Source organism: Triturus cristatus, chromosome 10, assembly GCF_964204655.1.
Source record: "Triturus cristatus chromosome 10, aTriCri1.1, whole genome shotgun sequence".
NCBI classification, from domain to species: domain Eukaryota; kingdom Metazoa; phylum Chordata; class Amphibia; order Caudata; family Salamandridae; genus Triturus; species Triturus cristatus.
Genome location: NC_140593.1, coordinates 441204724 through 441227475, shown reverse-complemented (window position 1 = coordinate 441227475; position 22752 = coordinate 441204724). Strand labels below are relative to the sequence as shown.

The window sequence follows — 22752 nt, the reverse complement described above, 5'->3', positions numbered from 1 at the left end:
GCATGCTGAGGATACCTGCCTTCTGGACCTGCCTTCCTGCCTGCTGAGGACCACTGCCTGCTTGGGACCACTGCCTGCTGGGGACTCCTGCCTGCTGAAGCCACCCGCTGCCTGAAGCTGCCTGCCTGCTGAAGTCTGCCTGACCTGCTGGAGCTGCCTGCCTTGCTGGGGATGCTTTGACTGCTGGAGCTGCCTACCTGCTGTGGACTCCCTTCCTGCCTGCAGTGGACTGCCTGAAGGAGCTGCCTGCCAGCTGGGGATCCCTTGCCAGCCTGAAGGAGACTCCTGCCAGCCCCTGCTGGGACACCCACCCTGCTGGAGCTGAGGTTCTGGCTGTGTCCTCCACCCACCTGAAGGGGACCCTGTCTACTGGCCTGAGGATTACCTACCTGCCACCAGCTCCCTGAGGAATCCCTCTTCTTCTCCTGGGCACAGCAGAGCAGCAGGATGAGCAGGCCTCTGAATCCATGGTTCCACAGCACCGTAAAGCTGCAGAGGAAGGTGGAGTCAGACGGTTCCACACCGCACCTGAGCAGGAAGATATTCACTGAGCTGCTGGTAACCAAGATGGGGTTCACAGCAGCAGAAATCTGGTGCATCATGTCGGATGCACCCAAAGACACTTACCTGCTTACGTTCGTGTCTGAACAAATCTGCAGGAGGTATTGGCAGATGTGCTGGTCACGACGGGAGGAGAAACCTTTCTCTGATTTCCAGCTGGAATGCCAGCTCGTGCTGGAGGTTAAGAGAATGACCGTGCACATCTATAACCCACACGTCAATATGCATGACCTGACAACCTTCCTACGCCGCCACTGCACAGTGACGAAAGAACCCTCCCGCAACCTGGACAGCGACGGCATTTGGGATGGTAAATTGACAGTGATGGTGAAGCTGAAAGAGGACCCATCGGCCCCAGATGGAATCCACCACCCCCCTTCCAGCTTCTCCCTAGGGCGCGACTCAGGGTACCTGTACTACTCTGGGCAGCCCAAACTATGCAACAGGTGCAGCAAACCAGGCCACACCGGCAAGGACTGCACGGCGCAAGTATGCAGGAACTGCAAACAAGAAGGCCACACGGCAAAGACCTGCAAGGAGAAAACCCCATGCAACCTCTGTGGGGGTGTAAGTCACCTCTTTAAGGACTGCCCAAAAAGAGGCAAATCCTATGCTCAAGCTGCCAAACCTCCGTGGAGTGACCAACCGGAGGAGGCAGACGAGACCAGGCCTCCAGTCCCACCCCCGCGGCGGGAGAGGGGGACTGGGAGAGGGAAGGGCCCTAAACAGGACAAGCCCAAGCCCAACCAGGACACCGCCAAGGTCCAGGAGCTACAGACACCTGCCGATACCCCACTTGCCCTCCATGAGCCCGGTGAGCACAGTGAGTCAATGGAGACTCCCGCCCAGGATGCCACCGAGGACCAGGGGGAAGGGTCCTGGATAACACAGGAGCGCAGCAAAAGGAGGCACTCAACGGACTCCGAAGAAGCAAGCAAGAGACCCGTGAGCACCCACAACCCCTACTCCGGGCTCGAGAATCCAGAAGAGGAGGAGCAGCTCGAACAAGACAGCCCAGATGAGCAACTCGAGCAAGTGTCAAAAGTGCTGAAGGAGATGAGGGCGCTGGCAAACTCCATGGAAACGTCCCCACCCCCATCACCAGCAAGAGTAGAAGAAGTGGAGACCTTCATCGAGGCCCGAGAGCAAGACCTGCCCGTCACCCTGGAGGTGATAGACCTTATTGTTTGCAAGTATTGTTTCCACCGACACATACAGTCAGGGATGCACCATTATGGCCTTCACTGAATGTTTCCTTAATATGGTTTGATACTCTAAGCAGAATGAAAGGCATGCTTTTACAGAAGTCTTTGCCCTTAACCTCCACACGAGAGACTTTTGATCTCCAGATCGCAAGGTCTTCAGCAGAGATACAGACGCTTATCTATACAAACTGCCCTTTCAATTTCGTAGAAATGGTAAATTGTATCTTTAACATGTCTGATACGACTGGCATTGTCCACCTATTTAAGACCATAGGTTCTGGACTTCTAGGCACCTTTCAGACAGTACTTGGAGTTATACCAAACTTCATACACTCCGTATTCGGAAGCATCTTTGGAGGACTTCCGCTAATCCTGTTTCTAATAGCAGGTATCCTGATTGTCTTCTATTTGCTATGCATTAGACGTCCCAGCCACCAAGGACATTGAAAAAGCACTCCTGGAGCGGAAATACCATGACCGAATAGTACAACATCTAGGCACGCCTCTCCTGAGAGAACTAAGTGCATCTTGGTTCCTGTCATTTTGACCCGTCTGGATGGACTCCATCTTACCTGTCCTCCGATGCCTGTTTTGCGGAGAAGAATTCATGTTAGACCTTTGTTTGACACTCCCATCATGTGTGCAACCGGACGTGAATGCGCTACTGGACCTGATAACGGCCCATGTTCTGCAATGTCCTCAGCCTATTCCAATGTTGATGGCGGCTTTCCTTGAGCCACCGCAAGTAGTAACTGCACCTGTTTGTATGGATACCGGCTCCTCCACTGACACCCAGGCTTTGGACTACGCACAGGCTGCCCCAGCACCTGCTGCGGACAGTGTGGAACATCAACTGTGCTCAATTGACGTACTATGCGAGGTGTTACAGGGGCCGTCTACTGCTGTAGCAAGCAATGAAAATGTTGCATATACCAGCCAGACTCCTGCTAATCCTGATTATAATGGCAGGTATCCTGAGTGTCTTCTATTTGCTACGCAATGGACGTCCCAGCCACCAAGGAGATGGAAAATGCGCTCCTGGAGCAGAAATACCATGACCAAATGGTACAACACCTAGGCACGCCTCGCCTGAGAGAACTAAGTGCATCTTGATTCCTGTCATTTCGACCTGTCTGGATGGACTTCATCTTACCTGTCCTCCAATGCCTGTTTTGGGGAGAAGAATGCGTGTTAGATCTTCGTTTGACACTCCCATCATGTGCGCAACTGGACATGAATGCTCTACTGGACCCGATAACGGCCCATGTTCTGCGGTGTCCTCAGCACATCCCTATGTTGTTGGCGCCATTCATTGAGCCACCCCAGGTTGTAACTGCACCTGTGGGTATGAACACCGGCTCATCCACTGACACCCAGGTTTTGGACTGCGCACAGACTGCCCCAGCACCTGCTGCAGACAGCGTGGAAGATCATATGTTCTCAATTGACGTACTCTGCGAGGTGTTACAGGGGCCATTTACTACGGAAGCAAGCAACGAAAATGTTGGATCTACCAGCCAGGACACATAAACAATTGACTCATTTTGGCTTGTCGTGTGCTGGAAGAAATTTGCCCTTTTATTACAAGCTCAATTTGGAACTCGGTGACAAAATTGACATTCCTTTTCATTTATTGGGCATGAATGGCTTTCTGATGCTTATAGTTTGGATTATAACAACAGACACTTTTTAGAGCAAAGGCTTGCAAAATTGTTTTTCTTTTTACATTTTTTAAGACTCTTTAGAAATCTTTAGACTTATTAAACATTTTTAATTCAAGACATTTTTTTAACACTTTGTGCGTACCAATGTCTCGTTCAAATGGTAATACGCTTATAGGTTACATATGTCGTCCAGTCGGAAGAGGACTGGGTGTTATATTCCATATAGGTACCCTATATAGGCGCAGGAAGCACTGCAACCTTTCACCTTTATCCTTCCCTACATTACAGACATAACGGTTCATAGGGACTGACCTTTTACCTAGATACGACACTGCATTCAGAACGCGGGTTTTTCCCTGGTTCGAAACTCATACATTATGCATGAGGCTTCTTGGTAGGACTCACAGCAGGATGAACATCTCCTGTATAATATCTAGGTTAAAGTTCACGTCCGACGTCATCTTATAGGCCGACACAGTAACACAGCAATGTAGGACCCGTGGGGAGACCTGTGGGTATATATACATCATGTCTTGCTTAGACAGACAGAGGAGACTGTGACTTTCTGGCTGACACACTGACCAGAGACGCTGAGGTTCCTGCATGCAGACGCTCCAGCTAGCAGTGGTCTAACATCCCTCGCGGGGTGTTCAACTCGAGACCAGGACGGGGTACCATATTCTCTCCTTTCTCAAGTAATAGGGTTGACTAGACCTTAGAGGGATTCTTGGCATAATGCATAACACCTACACCAATGCTAGGTAAATTTAGGTACATCTAGTTAGGGAGGCATCGTAGGAGTACGCACTTTATTATCATGTGTTTTATGTACTTGTATATATACATGATTACTGCAAAATGGTAGAACTGTACCATCCCTTTACTTTCGTAATACTGCTAATCATATATCTCTGCTACTGTCTAATGGTTGTTAAAGCAAATCTATTTTACACATGAATAACAACTGTTCAATAAATCCTTATTGAAACGCCCAGACTGTTTATTCTGTGTACCTCTGAGACCAACTAAGTGAGCACGAGTGACTGAGCGAAAAGTAGTATATTGTTTCCACGATTCTGAGGGATCAGGGTTGTCATGTTCTGGGGTTAACAAAGCGATACAAAAGGGATTGATGGACAGAGCGCTTGAGCAAATCAAACACTCACCCCCAGTCATCTGATCTGGGTTTAATCCATCATCATTCTTTAGCTCACTTCACCACCCCAGTTCAGACATGGCCATATGCAAATCAGTCTGACCCTGTGCCTCATGGGAACAGTCCAGCCCGAACTGCCAAGCCATGTCTTCGCTGGACCGGAAGCAAGCATCCTGGGACCGGTTTCGGGTTCATAACCCTCATCAGCCAGCCTATCTTGACTCCAGTGGCAAACTGAGCAAGGGACCCACGTCTGGGCATACCCTGCCAACTTAGGGCGAACAAAGCGATACCAAAGGGGATGATGGACGGAGTGCTTGAGCAAATCAAACACTCACCCCCAGTCATCTGATCTGGGTTTAATCCATCATCATTCTTTAGCTCACTCCACCACCCCAGTTTAGACATGGCCACATACAAATCAGTCTGACCCTGTGCCTCAAGGGAACAGTCCAGCCCGAACTGCCAAGCCATGTCTTCCCTGGACCGGAAACAAGCATCCTGGGCCCGTTTTCGGGTTCATAACCCTCATCAGCCAGGCTATCTTGAATCCAGCGGCAAAGTGAGCAAGGGACCCACGTCTGGGCATATCCTGCCAACTTAGGGCGAACAAAGCGATACCAAAGGGGATGATAGACGGAGCGCTTGAGCAAATCAAACACTCACCCCCAGTCATCTGATCTGGGTTTAATCCATCATCATTCTTTAGCTCACTCCACCACCCCAGTTCAGACATGGCCATATGCAAATCAGTTTGACCCTGTGCCTCATGGGAACAGTCCAGCCCGAACTGTCAAGCCATGTCTTCCCTGGACCGGAAACTAGCATCCTGGGACTGGTTTCGGGTTCATAACCCTCATCAGCCAGCCTATCTTGAATCCAGGGACCCACGTCTGGGCATACCCTGCCAATTTAGGGCGAACAAAGCGATTTGTTGCCAGAAACTATTCTCTCCCCGATAAGAGGACATTGTAGTGGTACTGTGAGCTAGCTTATACAAAACAGGTTAACATATCTGGTGGGGGTGCTCGGAACCAGTCTGCGACCAAACCCACAGTTTATGTTATCAGAACGCGCAGATCCTGTATAGGATATATAGGAACTACACAATAGCGGAGAGGGTGTGATGTTAGGGGCAGAGCTTCCGACTTTGCAACTGGGGACTGAGGTTCAAGTTTCGGCGTGGGCTCATCGTCCTGTGATTCTGGGAAAATCACTTAATCTCCCATGCCTAAAACCAAAATGAATGTGTCCTTGTGTAATGTAACTTATGCTCATGTAAATCAATCCAATTCCTTGGGGTCAAGTCTGCGCTATATAAAACATTGTTTTTTTAATTATGCATTTTGTACATTTCTGTCATTTGGCTATACTTGGGCTACATTTGGGTGATATTTCTGGGGCATTTGTGCTCTTTTTCCTCTGTGGCCATCTTGGGAGACTTTATTGTTATGAAGCTCCCTAAATATCTTATTTACTGCAGTATCCTCAGTAGGAAATGCTTTCAGTTTTCCATGAAGATGGCGCTCAGATGTGCCACACTTATTGGAACAATGTGGTAAATCTGCAGTTTATCACCAGTGAGTTAACAGGCAGTCTGCTGCTGGTGTTGAAAGTGCATGTCTCAGTCTGCATATTGGAGTGTTTTCATTAAATAGACGAGGAAGATATTTTGAACTCATTTAAATGTGTCCTATTTGTGCTTTCTACAGCACTAACCATAATTTCTATGACACAATGAACCCCCATTTAGTCCCTTCCTAAATTAAATGTTTACAATGTTACCAGTTTGATTCAATCAAGATGGCTTCAGGTCTGCCACACTTTTGTCATAAGTAAGACTGTTAGCACTCTAGTTGTTCTATACGCATTTTGCACATTTCTGTCATTTGGCTATACTAGGACTACATTTGGGTGATATTTGTGCTACATTTGTGCTCTTTTTCCTCTGTGGCCATCTTGGGAGACTTTTTTGTCATGAAGCTCCCTAAATATCTTATTTACTGCATTATCCTCAGTAGGAAATGCTTTCAGTTTTCCATGAAGATGGCGCTCAGATGTGCCACACTTATTAGAACAATGTGGTAAATCTGCAGTTTATCACCAGTGAGTTAACAGGCAGTCTGCTGCTGGTGTTGAAAGTGCATGTCTCAGTCTGCATATTAAAGTGTTTTCATTAAACAGACGAGGTAGAAATTTGAGAACTCATTTAAATGTGTCCTAATTGTGCTTTCTACAGCACTAACCACAATTTCCATGACACAATAAACTCCCAGTTTGTCCCTTCCTAAATTAAATGTTTACAATGTTACCAGTTTGATTCAATCAAGATGGCGTCAGGTCTGTCACACTTTTGTCATAAGTAAGGCTGTTAGCGCTCTAGTTGTTCTTTAGAACACTCTGGGAGGCTGCAGTAAGAAAACACAGGATCAACTGACAGGTTGCTGCTGTTGGTGAGATTTTACTTTCATATGACTGAGAAAGATAGTGTGAATTTACAGAAAAAAAGGTCTCCTTTTAACTCTTGAGCATCTTCCATAACATGTATGAGAAAATCATGAGAGTAACCTGTTTTATCTCAAACATGATTAATGAAACCACAGCAGAGGTACAGCATTTTTCGCAGGGTAAACCTCACCTAAGAATACACCAAAATTCCTAAAATTAAGTACGGTACCACCAACAAATGATTTTTATTCTAAATAAAATATGTTATCAACCTTTATACGTGCTCCTTTTTGTGACCCTTAAAACCTGGCATTCACAACAATGCATTTCAATGGGGACCATGTCCCAGAGTCCTGTAATTGCTGCCACTGCATGGTGTGGCTAGCCAATAAAGTGAAATTCCCTTTGATGTCCCTCCACATGCCCTTTGCAGTCTAAGTGTGGTCACCCTGCCCTTCTACATATTATTTATTTTAAGCCAATATCAGGACACAGGGACCAAGTCCCTCAGTCCTGTAATGGTTGCCAAAACATATTGTTCAGGTTGTCACCAACCAATCAGCACTGCCTCATCTTCTTCAGATTGGCCAATAGGAGTGTATCTGAACAACAACTGTCCAGCTATTCAATTTTTTGATCCTTTATTTCTCAAACACTACTGAACAGATTTACACCACATCACAAAAAGTACAATCTATGATCAGCATAAACCAGTTCTTGACATGTAACAGTTCATTTGTAATTTATGTGTTGGAATGCCCATGTAAATTGAGGTACGTGGGCAGCACAACACATATGGCAAAAAAACGTATTTTAGAACACATGAGGGCGATCACTAACAAGGATAAGCAATATCCTATTGCCCGTCACTTTGAAAGGTTTCACTTCTCTGATTGCAACAAGCTCTCCTATTATAGTATAGAGCAAGTTCTACCTAGCAAAAGAGGTGGAAATCAAATTCTGAGACTCAGGCAACGGGAGTCTAGACACATCATTGGTATGTGTACTAGATTTCCTAATGGACACAACATAGACGAAGAAATGGCAATCCATTTGCAAACTGAATAGAAAGACGATTTTAGATGTTTGGAACATTTTAATTGCATGTTTATCTTGATTAATGCTCTCGAATATTTATCATGTACTATTCTCTATCTTGTTGCTAATTAACTACCAAATAACGGTCTATAATTACTTTCTTTCTCGTTTCTGCAGGAGGATAGGAAGGGATCATGTCTTTACCAGGGACAACGGGATCCCTACCCTTTTCTTCATATATCTTCCATATAGTATTCTTCAAGACACAAGTTAAGAATCTGTGATTTCTTTCTTCTCTTTCTTCCAAATGAATTCTTCTTAAATGATTATGTTTTTGGATTTCACATGTGGGTGTAGTATATGGAAAGAATAAGAAGGATACACATGGGAATGCACAACATAATACATACAACTCTTCTCGTGCAATACAAGACGGTTTCTAAACATAAGGGGTTACATCAATCAACTTATATTACTACATATAATTATCCTTAGGACAGAGTATATGTCGTACTCTAAACGAGTCTTTTGCCACTATTGGGCTTGGATTTTTATCCAGTTTAAACAAACGATCCAACAGACTATATGCAGATGAGGATATACTCACGAGTGTTTGGCTTCTAGTATAATAACGAGAAAGACAATTGCTAAGAATATCCCGTTATACGTCCTCTCGGATTTCGTCCTTGAGACCACTATGGTCAATAAAGTTTTACTTATCTTGTACAAGGACTACAAGGATAAAACCAACAATTATTTTTCCGGAGACCACAAGGGTTAAGGAAGGTACATTGACTTTAAACAATATAATTTTATTATTAGAATAGCGTCTTGTTTGTGAGACCACTAGAGTTAATAAAGTTTTATTTAAAAGTACTTCGTCTATCAAGATGTAGGACTGACACTGAATGGAACTGAACTGACATTGAATACATGTATCACTAGTAGAATTACACATCATTGCATTTACTTTGTATTGCTCACTTAGAGAATCACAACCGTCATGTGAAATATATGGCATTTGTAACGCAATAATGATGTTAAGGGCGGACAAGTTCCGGTTTACAATTTTGATATTGTTTTATGTAAACGAAAACGCTACGCACTATAATTACAATAAGTTATTATATTATGTGAATATTGTGGACTTTCTGGTAGGTAATGCACAAACTACCTTCCCAACATGTAGGTATAACATACTCAGAACACATTCTAAGATGGTGTCTCTAAAAACAGATTTTTGAAAGTACCATGTGAAAACAGTCCTTTTTCTTTGTTAATGACATTTTATGGAAGAGTATGTTTTTCCTCTTTGTTATGTGACACGCCGTGTGAACAAACCCGTCTGCGGGTGAAACGTGTCACGGCCGGTTTATGAAGTTAATAAACCTCCCCTTTGGTTGATCTACTCCGTTGATTTCCCGGTGTTAATTTGCTCTGAGAGCGCGTTTGGAATATATATATATTATCTACTGGCGGTCGCCAGTAGATAGTTATAGTTAGGACCGTGTTTCCATAGGAAATCCGCAACATTCTATTTGGAATAACCTTGGCGCCGGTTGACGAATCCTCGCAAGGTTTTCAAAATAGGTGGGGCGCTCCGCTCCGCTCCTACCCTGAAAGTCTCGGGGGGATTCGTCAAGCGGGGGCTGAGAAAAAAGGGGGGTCCCAAAATGCATTTTCACCATACAATTTTCCATAGGGACCTTTAGTCCAAGGTACAGCCCGAACGGCTGAACAGAATTACTTGAAATTTGGCAAAGAGGTAGTCCTCAGGTCAGGGAAGTGCCTTTTGCAGGTCTGGTGTTCCTGAGAAAATGAAAAGTAAAATCATATATATATGTGGGCGGAGCCTAACCACACATCTCATCCTGAGATCTAATTGGCTGTCAGCACTTCATCCAAGAAGTGTTGGCAGCCATCTTGGGACCAATATACATGATAGCACCTCATTAAAAAGCATTGCAGTTAATAGAAGGTTTTAAGACTTTAGTTACATTATAAATCATTTGTTGATGGTACCACACTCATTTTAGGAATTGTGGTATGATCTAAGGTGATTTCACCATGTGAAAAAGCCTTCTGCTGGGATATCATGATTGAGAGAAAAATATTTTCTCATGCTTTTCCCATAGAGGTTTGGAAGGTGATCTATAAGCTAAACTGAGAGCTTATTTTCTGTAAATTCACATTATCTTTCTCAGTCATGTGAGAATGAAGTCTGACATTCTCAGTAAAACATGTACATCCAACAAGGGCAGAGACTGTCAGTTGATTCCTTTGTGTTCTACTGCAGCTTCCCAGAGTGTTCCAAAGAACAACTAGAGCGCTAACAGTCTTACTTATGATAAACGTATGGCACACCTGAAGCCATCTTGCTTGGATTAAAGTGGTAACTCTTAAAACATTTAATTTAAAAAGGAACAAAATGAGGGGGTTCATTTTTCCATAAAAAGTATGATTAGTGCTGCAGAAAGAAAAATTAGGGCACATTTTGAGTGACTTCTCAAATCCTCTTCTATTTCATTAAAAAATTCTGACATGCAGACTGAAACATGCACTTTCAATACCAGCAGCAGTTTTCCCTGGTGAGCAGTAACTTTACTACAGTGATCTAATGAGCAAAAAGAGTGCTAACATTCTGAATTTATGGCAAATGTGTGACACATCTAAATGCCTTCTTGATGGAATCAAAGTAAAAAACTGAAAGTATTTCCTACTGAGGAGACTGCAGTAAATGAGGAAATTAGGAAACTTCATAACAAATAAGTCTCCCAAGATGGCCACCAGAGACAAAAGAGCCCAAATGTAGCCCAAATATCACCCAGATGTAGCCCAAGTATAGCCCAATGACAGAATGTCCCAGAGTGTTCTTAAAAACAACTAGAGCGCTTACTGTCTTCATTATGACAAAAGTATGGCACACCTGAAGCCATCTTGATTGGAATAAACTGGTAACACTTAAAACATTTAATTTAAAAAGGAACACAATGAGGGGTTCATTTTGCCATAGAAATTATGATTAATGCTGAAGAAAGAAAATGAGGGCACATTTTGAGTGACTTCTCAAATCCTCTTCTATTTCATTATAAAATTCTGACATGCAGACTGAAACATGCACTTTTAATACCAGGAGCAGACTTCCATGGTGAACAGTAGTTTTACTACAGTGATCTAATGAGCAACTAGAGTGCTAACATTCAGAATTTATGGCAAATGTGTGACATATCTGAATACCTTCATGATGGAATCAAAGTAAAAAACTGAAAGCATTTCCTACTGAGGAGACTGCAGTACATGAGGAAATTAGGAAACTTCATAACAAATAAATCTCCCAAGATGGCCACCGGAGACAAAAGAGCCCAAATGTAGCCCAAAATCACCCAGATGTAGCCCAAATATAGCCCAATGACAGAAGTGTGCAAAACACTTATTATTTTGTGTTTTTGCAGTGTTATATAGTGCAGACTTGTCAGGTATTGGAGTGCTTTACATGAGCATTGGTTACATCACACAAGAACAAATTCATTTTGGTTGTAGACATGGGGAGACTAAGTGATTTGACCAGAATCACAGAATGTCGAGCTGAAGCAGAAACTCCAACCTGGTTCCCCAGTTGCAAAGTCTGCAGTTCTGGAAGTAACACCACATCCTCTCCCCTAAGTGCAACATTTAATCAAGTGGTCAACTGGATAAAAAAACATAAAGATAACAAATAATTTAAAAGTGCTTTGTCGCTATTTGAAAACTCAGAAAATATGTCCTTATTTTAGTCTTTTAGAGCACTAACCATAATTTTGATGCCAATAAGACCCTCTCATATATGTAATTTCTAAAGGAAATGCTCTAGGTATTACAGTTTTGATTACATCAAGATGACGTCAGGCGTTCCACACTTTTGTAATAAATATAGAATGTTAGCAATCTAGTTGTTCATTAGGATACTGTTGAGAGGCAGAGGCCAGGGGCACGGACTCTGAAAATTGAAGGCAGGTAGGAGGGTGCAAAGGCAACAATTTAACTACACTGAGCAGGCAGGAAGGGCCGTGGCAGCACGACAGACTATGGAGGGCAGTGGAAAGGGGGGCATGGGCAACAAACCAACAATACAGGACTTGCAAGAGAGGCTGTGGCAATGTAATAGACCATTGTGGGCAGAAGGAAGAGGCAATGGTAGTACAACCATACATGCCAACAGACCCGATTCAGCCAGGAAACGTCCAATGTTTTTAAGCTCAAATGGGCTTTATTTGATCTGTCTCCTGTCTACAATCTCCTCTTTTTCAATGTAACTCAAAGGGGAAAATCAATACCCCAGTTTTTTTTCAAAATCTTCCTCTTACCAAGTTCAAAATATTCGCAAGTATGGTACATTGGATCATCGAAGGAAATGGGGTAGGGACATGGACTTGGATAACAGAGGACAGGAGGGACATGGAGAGGTGCACCAAACTGACCCTGCAGGGCAGGCATCAGGGTTTGCAGCAGCACAATACACCACACAGGGCATGCTGGACGGGAGTGCAGCACAACAATCCATAGAAAGCAAGAGGGAGGGGACAGGACCATGCACATGGACAACAGAGAACAGAGGGGCAAGAGGCAATGGTAGCTAGCTGACCATAATGGACAGACAGGAGAGAAAGCTGCAGCATAACAGACCATAAAGGGCAGGAGGGACGGATCAAGGGCATTACAATGGAACAGACAAGCCAGGAGGGAGGGAGTAGGCGTCTGCACATGTAAACAGAGGGCTGGGGGCAAGGGGGCAGGGCAGGAGCAGCAAGATAGCCATGGAGGTCCGGCAGGATGGGCACTAGAAGCAAGACACACCATGAAGAGCAACAGTAAGACTGTGATGGCATACACACAGACCATGGAGGGAAGGTGGGAGGGGGTCAGGGGCAGCTAACTGACCACACAGGGAAGGTGGGAGGGGCCATGGCAGCACAGAAGACCATGCATGGCAAGTGGGAGGGTTAGTGGCAGCACAATGGCTATGATGGGCAAGAAGGAGGGTGCAGGGGCATGCACAAAGGACGATGGAGGATAGAAGGGAGGGTCAGGACCTGTGCACAGACAAGAAAGTTCAGGGGAAGGGGCCTCACAACATACCGCACAGGGCAGGCAGGAGGAGCAGTTGCAGCACAACAGACCAGGGAGGGCAGAAGGGTGTGGCAGTACAATGGACCATGTAGGACAGGAGGAAGAGGATAGGGGCATGGCATGTGGACAGGCAGGGTGGAGGTGGCAGGGACAGGTTACAGTCATCTGACAATGCTAGGCAGGTGGGAGGGGAGTGGCAGCTCAACAGAACACTCAGAGTAGATAGGAGTGTCAGGTCCATGGAACATGGTGGGCAAAAAGGATGGAGCAGGGGCATGCACAAAGACATCGGAGGGCAGGGGGAAGGAGAATAGGGGCAGCAAGCTAAACACAGAGTTTAAGCAGGAGGTCAATGATGGGGCATAGAATTGGGCAATGGAGGGCAGGAGGAGTGGACTGGTACATCATACTAAATTGAGGGCAGTGGCAGCACATCAGACCATGCATGGCAGGAGGGAGGAGGCTAGTCCATGGATTCACACAACAGAGGATAGGGAGGAGGGGGATGGGGCAGCAAGCTAACTGTTCAGAGAAGGCGGGTATTAGGAACTTTATTGTTTTTAAAACGTGTGTCTGTGCGAACTACTTAAAATATGAACAAGTATGCAGCATAATCTCACTTTTATTCAGGAAGAAGAGGACGTTTGTGACTGTGACTCCGGGCTCACTTGGCAGAAACACCCCCTGACCCTCCACCCCCTATCGCAAAATGCAATGCCCGTGAAAAGGGTAGGTGAACACAGTGTTATATAGAACATAGTCCTGAGAGCACGATTGAAAATGAAAACTAGATATAGTGTATGGTATAAACTATGCACCAAAAAGTGTGATATAAGATGAACTGGGCGTGAAATATAATATGCAATACATTGTGCGCAATGACAGATTCATTGGAGAGCGCGAGATAGCACAGGCACTAGCGCGTGCTATGCGATATGCGCCTTGGAGTGTAATATGCACAGGGCAGTGTTGTGTAACCTAGCTAGTCTCTAAAGTTGTAATATAAAATATGTGCTGGGGAGTGTAACGTTGCATATGCACTGTGACAAAGATATGGATCCCAGATTGTAATATGTATGGCATAGCACTGTGCGTTATAACAGAGGCATCGAGGAAGGCACGTTAGATGGGGCAATATAACCCGTGCGAAGACAAGTGTGGCATGACATATTCACGGGGTGGTGTTACAGTGCACATGGGCTAGAGAGTGTCATAGCATATGCACTAGCTAGTGGAATACAACACAGAGGTGTGTGGCACTCAGCAGGCAATGGTGGGTGTAACACAGCATTGGGCTCTGCCAGGAGCGCGCTGTGACTCTCAAGTGTGTTCGTCCCCTTTCCAGAGAGTAAAATAAAAAGTATTACACATCCGACAGTGGATGTGTGTTTTATTAACCGTGAGGGGGGTTTCTTGCATAGTTTTGGTCGAATTTTTGTCGAATCCCCTTTGAATGGCTTGGTGTGCATGTGTCAATAGCTACCCATGTTTGTATAAATAAACGACAAGGGTGTCTACCGGGATTAGGCACGGTAGGGCATCAGACATGTCAGAGCTTCACTAGTGGTGTAAATACATTCCACATGGATTCATTGTATGCATAGTCGCCTTTTAATGAATATCACGCAAATCGTCATGGTGATAGGTACGTACGGTGTGTCCAGCATGTCCTAGGTGTGTCTATAAATATATATTTTTTTAAAATAATAAAAAACAGTGGCCGGCCCTGGGGATTGGGGTCAAAAAAATATAATTAGGAGACAGCCCCTGGGGGATGGGGTCATCAGGGCCAATAAATTAGAATAAGAAGGGGAACCACACAGCCCCCCTTCTTAAAAAATTAAAATAAATAAAAGACTGGCATCGTGCCGGAGGCCACGCCCCCTCCTTGCAGCACTCTGCAAACGCGCCCCCTGGCGAGTTGTAAGTTGGGGAATTAATTCCTCTTCAATACTGAGGGTCCCTGAGGGCCAACTAGCCCAACAGGCATCTCCAGTATGCGCCAGGGAGCTGCGCTGCAGACAGGTGTTCTGAGGCCAAGCCCCTTTTTACACCTCTCTGCAACGCAGCTCTGTGGCGCTTACTGGAGGTACCTAGTGGTCTAGTTTGACCCTAGGGACCCTTAGGTTTCAAGGGGACTTAATCTCTCAACTTAGAACAGCCACAGGGCGCGTTTACACAGTAGTGAAGGGAGGGGACGGGGCCTGAGGTGACGTGTGCAAACACGCACTATGGCACGTTTTAAATTGGGATATAATTTCCCTTCAATACTGAGGGCCCCTGGGGGCTAACTAGCCCACCAAGTGCTTCCAGTAAGCGCCACTGAGCTGCATTGCAGAGAGGTGGCCCAGGCCGTGCCACTTTTTACACCTCTCTGCAACGCAGCTCTGTGGCACTTACTGGAGGTACCTAGTGGGCTAGTTGGACCCTAGGGACCCTCAGGATTCAAATGAACTTAATCTCCCAACTAAAAACCGACACAGGGCGTGTTTACACAGTGGTGAAGGGAGGGGACGGGGCCTGAGTTAACGTGTGCAAAAACGCCCTGTGGCCTGTTTTAAGAGGTAGTTTTAATCCCCCTGCCCTATTATATACTAGGGGCTTACAGAGGTGGTCATGCTAATCACAGGGGGACCCCAACGTATAATGTTCCCTAGTGTATGTAGGTGTTTTCACTGTATTCTCAGTGTCTTTTAACATAGCACAGGCTCTAGGACTGGTTAGTCAGACTCAGTTACCACCAGTATCCGTCTAAAAAAGTGGAGGGTACAGGATGATTTTGCAACAAGGCTTCTTTCTGCTCTTCTTTTTGTTCTTTCTGCATGTTATCCTTCTTCCTGCACTTTTCTTCGTCTTTGAGGACTTCTGTTGCTTCTTTCTGCACTTCTTTTTTTTCTTTCTGTGCATTTTTTCTTCTTTCTTCACATGTCCTATCTCTGTAGGCATAATTAGAAATTAGCATTTAAAAAACCTTTGAAATTCACAGAAAAAACCATAGGTTTCAGGCACGTTATAGTTAGGAATTAGCATTTAAAAAACCTCAGAAATTCACTGAAAAAACCATAGGTTTCAGGGGTGTTATAGTTAGCTGGACTTTTCACTTGTACAAAACCATTGAAATTCCCCCGTTATAGTTAGTTCAGCTAACTATAACTCGCGCGCCCGCAATGCACTGCTGATGACGTCACATATTACATCACTTATGACATGGTCAGTGACATCACTCATGACATCACTGATGACATCTTAAATGACATCACTGCTGACATCACTGATGACATCATCCTTGTGATAGAGTGGCAGACCTCCTCTCACCCTAATATAACCTTTGATACACACATTCAAAAATAGAGACTAAAATTTTCAAAACAATGGACATACCAATACCAGTTACAACAACCTCTTCAGTAATTCTAAGATCCACATACACATCCACTCATTCACCAACAGTCCTATACAGTCACTCATACATGTACTCACTCATCATATGTACTCATACACCTATACATCCTATTACACAATGCCACTCATCCATAGAGTTACTCACACACATAGTCACTCATGCTAATAAAGAATCAAACATACATTTACTTGCATATACAGTTATACACACACCACCACACTCACTTCTACGGAAACTTACACATACTTAGTCTTTTAAACAATCACTTATAGAAACACATACTTATTCATACAGGAACTCTTTCAATCTCTCACTCTCACATATACTCACTTATATACACCAATAGTCACATATACTAGTTTAAAACATATGTAGTTACTCATAAATACACTATTGAGACAGTCATTCACTCACTAACACACCCATACACACACTCATCCACCCATACAGTCCTGCACACATGCTGTCTTCAACACATACAAACAGTGAGTCACTCATTCATGCACCTATGCACTACGTAATACCCCTCACCGAACCATGCAGACACTCAGACTGATACTCAAAAAACCAACTAATAACCTATATAGACACCCATGTAGCTACTCACCAACCCATGCAGCCACTTACACACAAAGTGAGAGACTGATACAGATATTTACATATTCAAACATTACTCACTAAGCCATGTATTCACTATGATACACTTAATCAGTCAGTTACACAATCAATTTTTCAAAAAACAAATCATCCATTTAGACACTTATATACCCATTTATTCTTCCATCGACCTTGAGATATACATATGTAAAACATATTTAATTTTCAAAAAAACACACATTCACTGGATGATGTCATCAGTGATGTTATCAGTGATGTCATTTGAGATGTCACCAGTGATGTCATGAGTGATGTCACTGACCATGTCATGAGTAATGTATTATGTGACATCATCAGCAGTGCATTGCGGGCGCGCAAGTTATAGTTAGCTGAACTAACTATAACAGGGGAATTTCAATGGTTTTGTACAAGTGAAAAGTCCAGCTAACTATAACACCCCTGAAACCTATGGTTTTTTTCAGTGAATTTCTGAGGTTTTTTAAATGCTAATTCCTAACTATAACGTGCCTGAAACCTATGGTTTTTTCTGTGAATATATATATATATATATATATATATATATATATATATATATATATATATATATTACCTACTGGCGGTCGCCAGTAGGTAGTTATAGTTAGGACCCTGTTTCCATAGGAAATCCGCAACATTCTATTTGGAATAACTTTGGCGCCGGTCGACGAATCCTCGCGAAATTTTCAAAATAGGTGGGGCGCTACACTCCGCTCCTACCCTGAAAGTCTCGGGGGGATTCGTCAAGCAGGGGCCGAGAAAAAAGGGGGGTCCCAAAACGCGTTTTCCCCATGCATTTTTCCATAGGACCTTTAGACACAGCTACAGCCCGAACGGCTGAACAGAATTACTTGAAATTTGGCAGAGAGGTAGCCATAAGGTCAAGGAAGTGCCTTTTGCAGGTCTGGTGTAAATCTGTTCAGTATTTCCTGAGAAAATAGCATTTAAAAGCATATATATATGTGGGCGGAGCCTAACCACACATCTCATCCTGAGATCTGATTGGCTGTCAGCACTTCATCCAAGAAGTGTTGGCAGCCATCTTGGGACCAATATACATGATAGCACCTCATTAAAAAGCATTGCAGTTAATAGAAGGTTTTAAGACTTTAGTTACATTATACATAATTTGTTGATGGTACCATACTCATTTTAGGAATTGTGGTATGTTCTAAGGTGATTTCACCATGTGAAAAAGCCTTCTGCTGGGATATCATGATTGAGAGAAAAATATTTTCTCATGCTTTTACCACAGAGGTTTGGAAGGTGATCTATAGGCTAAACTGAGAGCTTATTTTCTGTAAAATCACATTATCTTTCTCAGTCATGTGAGCATGAAGTCTGACATCCTCAGTAAAACATGTACATCCAACAAGGGCAGAGACTGTTAGTTGATTCCTTTGTGTTCTACTGCAGCTTCCCAGAGTGTTCCAAAGAACTACTAGAGCGCTAACAGTCCTACTTATGATAAACGTATGGCACACCTGAAGCCATCTTGCTTGGATTAAAGTGGTAACTCTTAAAACATTTAATTTAAAAAGGAACAAAATGAGGGGGTTCATTTTTCCATAAAAAGTATGATTAGTGCTGCAGAAAGAAAAATTAGGGCACATTTTGAGTGACTTCTCAAATCCTCTTCTATTTCATTAAAAAATTCTGACATGCAGACTGAAACATGCACTTTCAATACCAGCAGCAGTTTTCCCTGGTGAGCAGTAGCTTTACTACAGTGATCTAATGAGCAAAAAGAGTGCTAACATTCTGAATTTATGGCAAATGTGTGACACATCTGAATGCCTTCTTGATGGAATCAAAGTAAAAAACTGAAAGTATTTCCTACTGAGGAGACTGCAGTAAATGAGGAAATTAGGAAACTTCATAACAAATAAGTCTCCCAAGATGGCCACCAGAGACAAAAGAGCCCAAATGTAGCCCAAATATCACCCAGATGTAGCCCAAGTATAGCCCAATGACAGAATGTCCCAGAATGTTCTTAAAAACAACTAGAGCGCTTACTGTCTTCATTATGACAAAAGTATGGCACACCTGAAGCCATCTTGATTGGAATAAACTGGTAACACTTAAAACATTTAATTTAAAAAGGAACACAATGAGGAGGTTCATTTTGCCATAGAAATTATGATTAATGCTGAAGAAAGAAAATGAGGGCACATTTTGAGTGACTTCTCAAATCCTCTTCTATTTCATTAAAAAATTCTGACATGCAGACTGAAACATGCACTTTTAATACCAGGAGCAGACTTCCATGGTGCAGTAGTTTTACTACAGTGATCTAATGAGCAACTAGAGTGCTAACATTCAGAATTTATGACAAATGTGTGACATATCTGAATACCTTCATGATGGAATCAAAGTAAAAAACTGAAAGCATTTCCTACTGAGGAGACTGCAGTACATGAGGAAATTAGGAAACTTCATAACAAATAAATCTCCCAAGATGGCCACCGGAGACAAAAGAGCCCAAATGTAGCCCAAAATCACCCAGATGTAGCCCAAATATAGCCCAATGACAGAAGTGTGCAAAACACTTATTATTTTGTGTTTTTGCAGTGTTATATAGTGCAGACTTGTCAGGTATTGGAGTGCTTTACATGAGCATTGGTTACATCACACAAGAACAAATTCATTTTGGTTGTAGACATGGGGAGACTAAGTGATTTGACCAGAATCACAGAATGTCGAGCTGAAGTAGAAACTTCAACCTGGTTCCCCAGTTGCAAAGTCTGCAGTTCTGGAAGTAACACCACATCCTCTCCCCTAAGTGCAACATTTAATCAAGTGGTCAACTGGATAAAAAAACATAAAGATAACAAATAATTTAAAAGTGCTTTGTCGCTATTTGAAAACTCAGAAAATATGTCCTTATTTTAGTCTTTTAGAGCACTAACCATAATTTTGATGCCAATAAGACCCTCTCATATATGTAATTTCTAAAGGAAATGCTCTAGGTATTACAGTTTTGATTACATCAAGATGATATCAGGCGTTCCACACTTTTGTAATAAATATAGAATGTTAGCAATCTAGTTGTTCATTAGGATACTGTTGAGAGGCAGAGGCCAGGGGCACGGACTCTGAAAATTGAAGGCAGGTAGGAGGGTGCAAAGGCAACAATTTAACCACACTGAGCAGGCAGGAAGGGCCGTGGAAGCACAACAGACTATGGAGGGCAGTGGAAAGGGGGGCAGGGGCAACAAACCAACAATACAGGACTTGCAAGAGAGGCTGTTGGAGGGAAGATCTATTACGGGTCAAGGAAGCTAGGGGCGGTCCCCAGATCCCCGGGAGCCACTACAGAACTGAGCAGGAGAGTGAGTCAGGGACAAAAGGGGCACCTTAATTTGAGCCGGGGTGCCTAGGAACGCTTGCTCCAAAAATGAAGAAAACAGACATATGAGACATGGAATTGGAGGCAGAATACAATGGCAGTTTAATGAGAAGATGCAACTTCAAAGAAACCGCAGAATAGAGACATAAAGTACAAAATACAGAATCCAGATAATCATACAGCTGTCATAATATTCTCTGTATCTCAATTAATGTACTGACAGAGAGAGAGAGAAAACACATCTATAAATGCATCATGAGAAACAAGTTACACCAAGGAAAATGTTACCTAGGAACACTCACGTTTACTCTTAGAGCAAGCATTCCTGCAATTACAATACAAAATCTTTTAAATGCAAAAGTAAAGAGAACAATGGTTAAACATAACATGACATTTCATATAGGTAAAATAGAATAAGATACTTCAAGCAAAGCAGAGCAAGACATTTTAAGCAAAGGAAGACAAGAGCTCCCAGCTCTTGGGGAAAACCTGCACTGCCTGTTAACCTACATACAGACGGCGAGGTAGTCCGTCGATATCTGTGGGTGCTCCCTTTTTATATCATTTTGTGGGCTCCTTTGCACGCTACATCTACCTACGTATGCTACCCAAAAGCTTCGTCTGCAGATTTTACCAGACATTTCGTCATTTACCCACTTAATGCTGACAATGGACTGGGTGAAAAGGTCAGTCTCTCAGGCCAATCGCTTATCGTAAGTTCCATAGAGCAAGCAGAAAATAATGGGTATTGTACGGGAATTCAATATATTCATGTATAAAATCTCCTCAGTTCTCCTAACTTGACGCTCTGCGGTTGCCACTTCCTTAAAAGCGGGAAACCTGCCCAGGAAGCAAGTACCAGTCCAGGATGCAGCCTACTGTATGTCGACAGCTTCAGGGGGATGTTGAACTCTGATACCGAGCACGGAGCACTCGGGTAGGGTGGGGGCTACTAGTTTGGATCAGAAGGCCTCGCAGACCTGCCTTCAGACTGCTATACACTAAAATTGCAGAGCTATGGTCAATTTAACAAAGAGGCCTACATATTGAACAGAAGGGCCTACTCAGGGGTTTTATGCTGGCTGAGTGGTAAGGATGTCTCAGGATAATTATATAGCAACACAGGACCCGCTGGTCAATTTAATACGGCCTACAAATGCAGCTGGCAGGGCAAGGACAAGGGTCTCATACTTCAGGTGTGGAAAGAACGGGCCAGGGGCCCCCTGTGATACAAAATCTACCCTCCTTCAAGGCTGTGGCAATGTAATAGACCGTTGTGGGCAGAAGGAAGAGGCAATGGTAGTACAACCATACATGCCAATAGACCCGATTCAGCCAGGAAACGTCCAATGTTTTTAAGCTCAAATGGGCTTTATTTGATCTGTCTCCTGTCTACAATATCCTCTTTTTCAATGTAACTCAAAGGGGAAAATCAATACCCCAGTTTTTTTTCAAAATCTCCCTCTTACCAAGTTCAAAATGTTCGCAAGTATGGTACATTGGATCATGGAAGGAAATGGGATAGGGACATGGACTTGGATAACAGAGGGCAGGAGGGACATGGAGAGGTGCACCAAACTGACCCTGCAGGGCAGGCATCAGGGTTTGCAGCAGCACAATACACCACACAGGGCATGCAGGACGGGAGTGCAGCACAACAATCCATAGAAAGCAAGAGGGAGGGGACAGGACCATGCACATGGACAACAGAGAACAGAGGGGCAAGAGGCAATGGTAGCTAGCTGACCATAATGGACAGACAGGAGAGAAAGCTGCAGCATAACAGACCATAAAGGGCAGGAGGGACGGATCAGGGGCATTACAATGGAACAGACAAGCCAGGAGGGAGGGAGTAGGGCTGGGGGCAAGGGGGCAGGGCAGGAGCAGCAAGATAGCCATGGAGGTCAGGCAGGATGGGCACTAGAAGCAAGACACACCATGAAGAGCAACAGCGAGACTGTGATGGCATACACACAGACCATGGAGGGAAGGTGGGAGGGGGTCAGGGGCAGCTAACTGACCACACAGGGAAGGTGGGAGGGGCCATGGCAGCACAGAAGACCATGCATGGCAAGTGGGAGAGTTAGTGGCAGCACAATGGCTATGATGGGCAAGAAGGAGGGTGGAGGGGCATGCACAAAGGACGATGGAGGATAGAAGGGAGGGTCAGGACCTGTGCACAGACAAGA

At 44.0% G+C, this 22752-nt stretch overlaps 1 protein-coding gene across 1 annotated transcript in view; it reads left to right on the top strand.

The window, feature by feature from the left end:
- The first annotated feature begins 447 nt into the window (after positions 1-447).
- Positions 448-22752, top strand: part of LOC146789586 (uncharacterized) — a 30759-nt gene continuing 8454 nt past the window's right edge. Inside the window, exon 1 of the mRNA XM_085631136.1 lies at positions 448-1754. Within this exon, the coding sequence (XP_085487262.1) occupies positions 448-1754 (1307 nt within the window). The remainder of the gene's footprint in view (positions 1755-22752) is intronic.